A 10,992-nucleotide genomic window follows, 5' to 3' on the forward strand; every position below is an offset into this window, starting at 1 on the left:
CCCCAGCCGTCAGGATTCCGGACACCCTGATGAAACACGCATAGGCTTTAGAACACTAATCAAAGGGCTTTAGAACCCTGGGTCACCCAGCGGTCAAATAGGCCCCTAAGCATGGATGACATTCTCTTCACGTTCTCTTGGCCTACACGTGGTTAGTGGCTGAGCTTGGGCTTCATCGTTGGCCAGATCCTGGAATTTTGTATCCCTGGAATCACAAGAGGCCAAACTCAGAGGCCCAAGACCATCTTAAAATCCCCTCTCCCACACCAGCCTCCCCAGACAACACCCTCTTCATGAAACTGAGAAACCAGGACACTTGTAATGAAAAGGAAATCCAAATGACATCAACTTGTGGCTCCTTCTTTTGCTCTGTTGTGAATATCTCTTTTCCATCGAACTCCACTGGAACATCTGTGGGCTTTGTGCTCCTTATCCTGGTACCAAGGGGTTTTGCCATGAAGGGGAGTTAGAAAAGCATATCTGGCATTCTTCAGGTAAAAGCGGCCTATGACTTGCGTGTAACAAAGTTGTACCACAGCAATACCCAGCATCCCAATGGTGCTTCAACCTAGCACTTCATGCAGTTGCAAAATCTTAGAGAAGAAAATAACATGAGACTCATTTATTCAAGTTCACCCAATGGATTTCCCCAGCCCTTCCAGAACATATTGATAACAGCAATGATGTATTTGGGAGCATGAATAGCACATATTGTGAGAAGGGACAGCCTGGAGCTGTAGGTCTGTTGTTAAATTGATTTCTTTTAGACCCAATTTCCTGATATACAGGCCAGTGGGCTCATGTGAAATGCTTGGCTAGAAGGAGGCTCATTTAACAACTTCTCAGCCAAGCAAAGGAGACTTTGCTGCAGGTCCAGGAGGATCTCAGGCCCTAACAAGGAGGAGACGGTGCCCATTTTCAGAGGACTGGTAAATGTTGAGATAGGGTCAGTCATTTTCACTGCAGTTCCTTGCTCAAGCCTGCAGGATCTTTGGAAACCTATGGAGAAAGGCCCTCCCTGCCACGTGGCCGGAGGATCTGGGAGGACAGAGCGAAGTGGTCAAAGGACCTTAAAGTGCCAGCCTCTCACTGACGAGCAGGGAAAGCGAATCCGGGAAGCTCATCACCACCCCTGCTCCTCCCTCCCCGACTGAACAGAGTGACAGTCGCATTCTCCTTGTGTGATGGTTGTGATGGAGTGAGATGGAAGGACATCACCAGACGCTGGCTGTGAAATAAGCCCCTTGGAAATCCATTGGAAACGCTGCAGGTGGCTCCCGAGGAAGTTTGGGTGCTCACAGCCTCTGGAGGGACAGGCATGGGCAGGGTGAGTGTGATAAGTCATTGCGGGGGTGTGGGGGTGCGGGCACGGACTTCACAGGCGATTTGCATCAGTTCCTGTACTCCTGTGCTGTCTGTTCTTGGAATTCCCAAGTTGACCTTTTCTGTAGCAAATAGTAGCTGAAATGAGAGGGAAGAAGAAAGTGAAATGCCCAGGGATAAGAGGAAAAGAGAAATTAGGCTTGCTAACTTGAATTCTGAATGATTTTTAGGTCCCAGGGAGGCTATGTTCCTTTGACTCTTTAAGCACAAGTTACAGCTGCCCTCAGAACAGCCCCACTTTTCCTCCCCACCCCCACCCCCAGACCTCTCACTGTCAGCTCTGTCCACATATTGCTTTTTGCCCCAACCCTCTTCCAGGATGATGGAAGAACCGAGAGGAGAGACTGGGGTGGTGTCGGGGAGAGAGGAGACACGGCCAGCTGTGCAGTCAGGCCAGAAATCATCCTGCCGAGATTGGCACTCCCCCTCGCCAGCACGAGAAACTTGGGTTAGCACAGTACACGCACCTTGAACCAGAGAGACTTCAGAGAATCTCAGCCCCAAACGAGGAAGGGTCCATCCATGTCAGGAGAGCTTGGCACTTGACCCAAGTCCCTCTTCTCAGTGGCCAAGGCACCCCAGGCTCAAAGCTGTGGTGACACTCCGGGCTGGCACATGGGTCCTGGGCATTGTGACCTCAGCTGTTCCGCACACAGAGAGGTGGTCATCCTGCCCTCACCTTGGCCTGTAATCTGCATAGGACAGTGGCCTGGTCACGGGGGCCCATTGTGGGGAGGTCGGGAAGTTGAAGAACACTCTGGCCTCCTCCATCATGTTGGCCAAGAAGGCAGAACTGAAGAAAACAAACCTGGTAAAGGAGAAACATTGCTAGGCCACATGGGGCCTCTGAGCTCCCCTCTCTGAGCATGGAGATGTGAGGCTGGGAGGGAGGGGCTTCAGAGAACGCCCCAGGAATCCTCAGCTTTTCTTTCTCTGTTCCGAGCATGAAGTAGCCTCTCAGCCTGGAAGGAGGGTGGGATTAATCCCTGCCCTTGGGGCGGGAAGGAAAGAGGCCACTGCTGACTCCCTCTGGGACAAAGAGCACTGTAATGCCCCACCCCATCCCCATACTCCCGGAGCCAAGACCCCCCGCCAGGCCTGTGCCTGGCCCGCACCTAACAGGCGTGTCTAAGGCGCTAAGAACACTATTAGGTAAATGTAATCATCAGCCCCAGTTTACAGATGAGGAAATGGAGGCTCAGAGAGACTAAATAACTTGCCCAAGTTGACACAGCTAGTAAGGAGGACAGCTGAGACTGGAACCCAAGTCTGTCCCCAAACCTGTGCTCCTGAAATAATACTTATACGGCTCCTTTGGTTACCTTAAAGTGCTTCCCTGCCCAGGCCCCCCAGCGGGGAGAGGGCTGCCTGCTGGACTGGCAGGTGGACGCTCATAAGAAGAGTATAATGTGACCGAATTTGACTCGTCTTGACTCGGGTGCTGGGGGGTATGGGGGCCTGAGCTCAAGCACAGTTGGATGAGAAGGGTTGGTGGGGGTCCTCTTGCAAGGGCCGGGGCTTACCCTCCCCAGCCCTGATGCTTGGCAGGCTGAATCACAACCTCTTCTCTCCACAGAGCAAGAACTATAAGACAGTTTGCCTGGAACTGAAGCCAGAGCCGACCAAAGTGAGAAGCTTTTTTGAGGCCATGCCGGCAGCCAGGCCTGAGACCTGTGGGCAGGTGACTTGGACTCAGGGGTCGTTTGCTGTTCCTGGTGGCCAAGACCTTTCCCAGGTGCTGGGGGATATACTGAGAGACAAGCTCTCTACTCTCATACAGCTTCACACTAGTAACTCATCAGATACATACACAAACACGGAAAAATTCAGTAGTGTTACCTGCTACGCAGACAATTAAAATAGGGAAACATGACTGGGTGGCTGCTGTAGATTGGGTGGTGGGGAAAGGCCTGCCTTTGAGCTCTCAGCTCAAAGACACCAGCAACTCAAAGGCTGAGGAAGAGCTTTGTGGGCGGGGAAGCAGCTCGTGCAGAGGGCCTGAGGCTGGATGAGCCTGGCTGCTCAGCACACTGAGAGTGGAGGCCCAGGGGGCCGGGAGGGGAGTGCAGATGAGTTCAGAGACAGAGGAGCGGGATGTGGGAACCTGCTGCGCAGGTGGGGCCACCAGCTTTCACCTCTCTGTCTTGGCCCAAAGAGAGGAACAGAAACTCCTCTGCCTCATCCACCCCACACCTGCAATTTCTCATATTCTGTGTTTCTGGTTTCAATCAACAGACATATGACTACAAAGGAGCTAAACAAGAAGGGCCGTTTACCAAACCAGGAGGGACACAGGAGCTAAAGGTAGGTGTGCAAACGCAGGTGTGTGAACACAGGTGTCCAACCCCCCAGAGGCTGCAGCAGCACAGTGGAGAGGTGGAGGCCACTGAACAACCTCTGTGGCTCATAAACTGCTGGCATATACGGCTCTGCTCCAGCCCCTGTGGCTTCATTCCATCCGGTTCTTTCTTTGTCTTTTTTTAACTATTTGTTTTGAAATAATTTCAGACTTACAGAAAAGTTTCAAAAAATGGTACAGTAAATTCTGTACAGTGACTTCTGCACCCTTCACCCAGATTCACCCAATGTTGGCATTTTATCATGGTTCTCTCTCTCTCTCTCTATATATATATATTCACACACACATATATAATATACATATTTCCTGAACCATTTGAGAGCATGTTTCTCTCTCAAATTTCAGAGTATATTTCCTAAAAACAGGAACACTCTCTTACATAGCCACAGTACAATTATCAAAATATCAAAATCAGGAGATTAACGTTGACAAAGCACTCACCTATAGCCCTTATTCTAATTTCACCGATTATCCACTAATGTCTTTCATAACAAAAGTAAAAAACTTTTTTGGTTAGATCCCATCCAGGATCACACATTACATCTAGTGTCTGTGTCTCTTGAGTCTCCTTTCATCTGGAACAGTTCTTCAACCTTTGTCTTTTGGGACATTGCCATTTTTGAAGATTACAGATCATTTATTTTGTAGAATGACCCTTAATTTGGGTTGTCTGATGCTGCCTCATGGTTAGATTTAGGCTGTGCGTTTTGGGGGTCATGTCACAGAAGTGAAGGTGTGTCCTTCCCAGTGCATCAGATCAGGAGGCACATGATGTCTAGGTGTCCTACCATCCTATTTTCTTGACACTTCCTTTCCTTCCTCCCTAATGGGAGGTATCTCTCTGTTCCTCTTTTGTCAATGCCCCAAGATCTTTCCTTTCCTCCTTTTGAAAGTTTCCCTTCCATCCAAGACTTTTGCTTTACTGTCTCTTCCCTATTTATTTCCTCAGAATGAACTCAGGGAGGTGAGGGAAGAGCTCAAGGAAAAAATGGAGGAGATAAAACAGGTAAGAGGATGAGATTTTTCCTAACTTGGAGGAAAAGGGTAGCTTCGAGGAAAATGCAATACCAAACTTTGAATAGCAAAGGAAATAGGAAACTGCATGGAAAAAGCAATCAAACTGACTCAGCCTGAATCCCCTAGAGTGTTTGTGTTGAGCAACTTAGGATATCTATTTCTTGTTTGATGCTTAAATCCAACTTTCCAATGATAAGGACTCTCTGAGGTGTCTCATTGATAAGGCTGAGGAGATATAACCTTAGTGACAGAATGAGAGCGGCTGACTTGGAATTTGGGGGCAGTCAGGGACCAGTTCCGTTCTCCTTTTCACCTCCCCTGAGCAAGCTGCAGAGCAAGAATTCTCTTCTTGTTTCTTTGATGGAACCACCTATAGCACACTTATAAAGAAAGGAAATGCTCAAGCAAGAAGGTGTAATTGAAGCTGTGGCCTGAGCTCCACATGGGAGCCTTGCAATAGCCAGATCTAAGTTGTGCCAAGGCTGGTGGTGGTGATGACTTGATGGTACATGCCCCCTAGTCCCTTCATTGACTCCTGGGGAGAAAGTGGCTTTAATAGGCCGTTATTAGTCCATTCCTTGAGCTTTATCCAGCTCATTCCAGAGGAGCAGCTGTTGCCCTTTGCTTAAAATTTCCCAAAGACGACTCCACAACTGTCTTCAGTAATACGCACTGTGCCTTTCTTCCACATTAGATAAAGGATGTAATGGACAAGGATTTTGATAAACTCCAGGAATTCGTGGAGATTATGAAGGTAAGCATTTACTGAGTGCCTTCCATGGGCCAGTACCATACTGGGAATTAGGCAAGAGAAGCCAGACCCTGCCCTGCAGGTGCTTACAATCTAGTAGGAGAGAATTAAATAACAAGCACCAAGCTAAATGATAACTGGCAGTCAGTTAATTAGGGATTTAGAGAAGTGAGTCATACATGTGGGCTGGGGTAGCCAGAAAAGTCCTTATAGAGAAAGTGAGTCTTATGTGAGCCTTGAAGGCTGCATTGCAAGCTTAACACAAACCTCACCAAAAGCCCAATAAGATTATTTTGGACTCAACAATTACTGAGAGGATCGTCTAGATTCTAGAATAGTGGTTCTCAGGCTCGGTGTGTTTCAGAATCACCGGGAGCACTAATATGGAAAGCAGAGCCCAGGTCCTGTGTGGATGGGGCTTGCACCCTAGGATTTTCTTTCACATTCCTCAGGTGAAAGTTTGAGAAGTGGTTTATTTATTTATGCTTCTACATCAATGGTGATGTAGGAGCATAAATAGGAAAAAGCAGATAGCTACAAATTTTTTAAGAGTTGTAAGGGTGCACTTACCCCTACCAGATATTAAAATTCATAATAAAGCCACAATAGTCTTGTCTAGATAACCAGACAGATAAACAAAACCAGGGTAGGTAACCCTGTAACAGCCTCTCAGCCAGGAATACACTGAGAATCACTTTTGAGGATTTTTAAAATCCACAGACCCAGCCCTGGCCCAGATGAACTGAATAAAAATCTCTAGGATGGGGCACAATTGCTTAAAACTCGGCAAGTGATTCTGATGCTTGCCCCTGGATGAGAACCAGATCCCAAACACCGTGGAAGTAGTTATTAACCTTGGCTGCACATTGGAATCGCCTGTACCGTGGCTTTGACCTGCCCCCTCCACCCCCCTTATCCCAGGCTGCATCCCATAACAATTAAATCATAACCTCTTGAGATGAGGTCCAGGCATCAGTAGTTTTTAAAGATCCCCAGGGAGATTCCATCGTACACTCAGGGGTGGGAACCACAGCTCTATAAAATTTAAAATATGATAAAGATGATTTTTTACATGTCAGTGAGAAGGAAAAGATTATGTAATAATATTAAGAACATTGCTTGACTATATGAGGAAAAAACAATTTGGTTTGTTAACACTATAAACTGAGATAGTCTATAAAGTTAATTTAAATAATAAAAACCAATACGAAGAAATTATACGTAAATATTTAACTGGATGGTCTAAATATAAATACCGTGGGAAAAATCACAAAGGAAATATTGATATATTTAACAATATAAAAATTATAACAGAAAAGCACCATATACAGAATTAAAAGGCAAACAACAGTTTTGGGGAAACAATTTTCTGCAAATAGACACAGACAAAAGGTTTTTATCTGTAACATATAAAGCTCACACAAATCAATAAGAACCAAATAGAAAAATGGGCAAAGGGTATGAACAGACAATCCACAGAAGAGAATATAACTAAAAAGCAATAAATATATTTAAAACGTTTACCTCATGAATAATCAAATAAATGCAAATGAGAACAATACTTAGATAACTGTCACATTCCAAGAAGCAAAGTTTTAAATTATGACAATCAGAGAATGAGATAGGAATGCTCTTATACTGCTGATCAGAGCGCAAGTTTGTACAAAACTAGATAGGAATTAGACAATAGGTATCAAAACTGCTTGACTTATCAGTTCCACTTGTCAGAATTTAACCTATGAGAACAATCAGAAATGCCAGCATGGGTATATACAAAAAGATGTTCATCACAGGATTATTGATCATAGAAAAAATTTGGAAACAACCACAATTTTCAACAGTAAAGGAATAGCCAAATAAATGATAGTATATCCATATAATGAAAATTAGGAACTATCAGAGACAGTGTTTAAAAAGAATGCCTATAATGAGAAGTAAAAAAGCAAGATACGAGTAGTATATATGGGCTGATCTCAACTATGTGAATAAACAATAGGTAAGTAAATATATAGAAAAAAGACAGGAAAGAAATATACCAGAAGGGTTAATAGCAATTATTGCTAGGTGATGAGATTAATTTTTTCTTTTATATTCCTCTGTATTGTCCAAATTTCCTACAAAAGGCATGCATTATTTCTATATTAAACAATATGCAAACACAGGAAGCATTTTGTTAGTGAGTAGGACTGGGTAACAAAAGGCACAAAGGAGGCTATTTTGGGCGCGGGAACAGCTCGCGCACAGCGTGGAAGCAGGCTGAACGTGAGGCGGATCACGGTCAGCAGGGAGATCAGTCATAAAAGTGAGATCATTGGGGGAAACAGAGAGAAGTAAAACGGAGCGGGCACAAAGGCGGTGGATAATGAAGGCTTTTGCAAGACAGGCAGACAGGTTGGGACTTGGCTGTGTAAGCAGTAAGAGGCCTCTAGAGATTCTTAATCAAAGAACATGCTAGGAGCAGCACTTCAGAAAGCTGAGCCGGCAGCTGTTTGCAAGGCGGCCTGGGGGCGCCGGGAGAGCAGGCAGGGGCCGTCAGGAGCAAGCATATCAGACAGGAAGCCGCCTCCTGGCTCAAGGTGAAGAAAGCTGGACCAGGTGGAGGAACAGAAGGAAAAGGGTAAATCTGAAAGATGCATCGAAGGAAAAACAACATTCTTGGTGATTAATTCAATATAGAGAATGGAGGAGAAGCAGGCAGCCACAATGACACCAAAGTTTTAATCTGGAAGATTAGAAGAAAGTGGTGACATTGACAAGGCTAGTTAGGAAACAGTTAATTTAGAAGAGAAAGTGAGGTCCGTTTGGGACACCACGAGTTTGAAGTGATGGTGAGACTTGTAAGAATATGGGACATTTTGACTCTGATTTCTTGGACCCAGGGGACATTTTTACTTCAAGGATATTTTTACTCTATTTATGAATACAAATATTTTATTCAAAACTTATACTAATATTTAAAAATCTTTTCAAGAAGGTATTTTTTGAAATCATCTCCACCCAGACAGTATAATTCTTTGATTAATTTTCTACCACAGATCAGTAAACTGTTTCCAAATCTTTCATTTTTTATTAAAATTATTTTCCTTGAAGCAAATTATTTTTCATTTATATTTTATGATGTTCAATCCAACCCGGTTTTTGTCCATAACAAACATTGTCAATGATAATGTCTGCCATCTTAGAATTTCTTTTGCAAACACTATTTCTATCCAATTTCCCAGGTCAAATTTTATAGATCTAAACTTTGCCAAGAAGATTTTATTATTCTTTTAGTTCTTAGTAAATAATAAACGAGGTGCCATTTGAGCTACTGTCAGTTTTTTGTTGTGTTGACCATTTCTGCCAGGAATTGGGTACAAGGTGGAGCAAACACAAATACACAGGATCGGGGTGCATAGCCGGGGTTAAAACATCGGAGTCAGAAGCGTCTTTGGGGGTCACAAGATTTGTTTTCTTGGTTCCATCATTGTAGAGACATTGAACCAAGGCAGATAATGGTTTCATCCAAGTGTGAAATCAAGTAAAAGATTTCCTGGCCTCGGACTCACCTGGCGACTTCGGACAAAGCCCTAATGACTCTGCCTGTGCTTCTGCCTCATCATGGAATGGGGGAGGGGAAAAAGAGAGATGGTGCGTGTCCCACACACACCAGAAGCCACCTCACCTAAGGCCGGTGAGGACTCTTGAGGAAGTAAGATGCTGAGGTGATCTCTGAGTGGTTTGCAGAGAGAGGCAGGAGAAAGGGATTTCAAAGGCTCTTCAAGATGATGATTCTAGCTTTGGATTCTCTCTTGAAGGAAATGCAGAAGGATATGGATGAGAAGATGGATGTTTTAATAAATATACAGAACAGCAAGCAGTAAGTGTAACCTGCACCCATCTCTCTTCACCCCCAAAGAATCTCCTCCCTTCCCTTTGCTAAATGTTCCTTGGGGTTCAGAGGACTCGCACACTCTTCCAGGAGCTGTCTTGTTTTCTATTGCCCCAATGGCTTGGAGTCAAAGGCTTCCGTGGCCACCTGTGCTACAGGTTATCTCCTTGTCATGTTAGAAATTATCTCCCCAACTCTGCCCCTCGCTGACTCCCCAGTCCCCTTAGAAGAGGACCAAAGGAGCAGCAGGAACTCAGGCTCATGGGAAAGACTGACCCACAGCTTCGGCTCAAGAAAATGCACGAAGCTGACGGAGCACCGCTGGCTCTTCACAAGAATGTGGCACTACAGAAACCAAAACAGGACCCGCTGGATTGCCTCCATCAATGTGAGACCTGCTGCGTAAGTGAAGCCCCACCGCCCTCCACCAGTGCTACACCCCTGGGCTCCTGCTCCTCCCTGCCTTCCCCTGGGCTCTCTGGCTCCCTTATCTCTTGCTGTAAAGGGACTGGTTCCACCCCTCTGCTGGCCCCAGGATGCCTCCCTAGCCTGGAGCCCTCTCTGGGGTCTTGTCCTCTAGGCCTGGGGAGATTCCTCCGCCATGACCAAGTAGGACTCAACCCTGGATGTGCCTGCTCACCAGCACCCCTGTACTGTTCTGTCCTCTCCTATAGCAAGACCTGCTGAGGTGCCCAGCAGGCTGGCCATCTTGGACCAGGGAAAAATGACCTTTCTTGTGCCGTTTCTGTCCTCTGCAGGAGAAATGTATGTTGTGTGCCCTAAAGAGCAACTACAATCAGGGGTAGGTAGATCCATACAAGAAATGTCTCCATCGGGCACCCCACCTCCACCAAAGGCAGTGTGCTCAGGCTGCATCCGCATCGAATCCCACCTGTGGTTGTGCAGAGTCTGCCCCCACCACATCCACTCAGTCTTAGAGGACGCGGCACCCGGAAGGGGAACGGGGTAGCCCGGCCTGGAGGCTGCTGTCTAGAGGCTCCTGTGGAGGGGAGGTGCCTTCCCAGCTGCTGACCTGACCTTGCCTCAGGTTCTTGCCTCTCTCCCCATCTGGCAGGAAACTTCCACACCAGGCCTGGGCGCCCTTTTCACCCTTGGCATCTGGAGCTGCCTTCTGATTTACCTGTGCTTCAACCTCTGTGCAACTGGGGACATGCTTCCAACCTAGCGCCGCCTCAGAACCCACCCGCAGCTCCGGCTCATCCTCTCCCCACTCCCGGAGCGGCACACTGAAGCCTTGCTGCCCTCTTTCCTACCACCCGCCCCAGGCCTTTCTCTACCCGGAGATTAAAATCTTCATTTAAAGCCAAAGCGAGTATCATCATTTTGAATATCAGCCCTAAACCTGAGTGTGCAGAGTGTCACTTTTTTTAGTTCTAAATCAGCATATTTCAGACTCCAATCCCTCCTCCTATTCCTAATGGGTTAGTGGGAAATTCTATCTTGGTCATCCTCAGGGTCATCCCCATCCCCTCCACCTCACTGCCTCCCTCCACTGCACCTGATTCTGCAAAGGTCCCAGGTCAAAACAGATGGGAGGCCCTGAGGACATCAGATGCCATTCTGTGTGGTTGCAGGAGAGACCCCCCCACT

The 10,992-nt window shown here is 46.3% G+C and overlaps 1 protein-coding gene across 1 annotated transcript; it reads left to right on the forward strand.

The window, feature by feature from the left end:
• Positions 1–2,155: 2,155 nt before the first annotated feature.
• Positions 2,156–10,700, forward strand: TEX35 (testis expressed 35). The gene is made up of 9 exons (XM_087418461.1): positions 2,156–2,194; positions 2,960–3,064; positions 3,619–3,687; positions 4,692–4,748; positions 5,454–5,513; positions 9,308–9,369; positions 9,600–9,783; positions 10,140–10,183; positions 10,457–10,700. The coding sequence occupies exons 1-9, from the start codon at positions 2,156–2,158 to the stop codon at positions 10,515–10,517; spliced, it is 681 nt and encodes a 226-aa protein (XP_087274587.1). The 3' UTR covers positions 10,518–10,700.
• The last annotated feature ends 292 nt before the right edge of the window (positions 10,701–10,992 follow it).

This window comes from Ceratotherium simum, chromosome 2, assembly GCF_057802395.1.
Source record: "Ceratotherium simum simum isolate JZ-2026a chromosome 2, ASM5780239v1, whole genome shotgun sequence".
Lineage (NCBI taxonomy): Eukaryota > Metazoa > Chordata > Mammalia > Perissodactyla > Rhinocerotidae > Ceratotherium > Ceratotherium simum.

Excerpts from the sequence above, each read along its gene's own strand:
- TEX35 (XM_087418461.1), top strand. The coding sequence starts at position 2,156 with ATGTTGGCCAAGAAGGCAGAACTGAAGAAAACAAACCTG. Across the intron at positions 2,195-2,959 it reads AACTGAAGAAAACAAACCTG|AGCAAGAACTATAAGACAGT; the intron begins GTAAAGGAGAAA and ends TTCTCTCCACAG. Across the intron at positions 3,065-3,618 it reads GGCCTGAGACCTGTGGGCAG|ACATATGACTACAAAGGAGC; the intron begins GTGACTTGGACT and ends TTCAATCAACAG.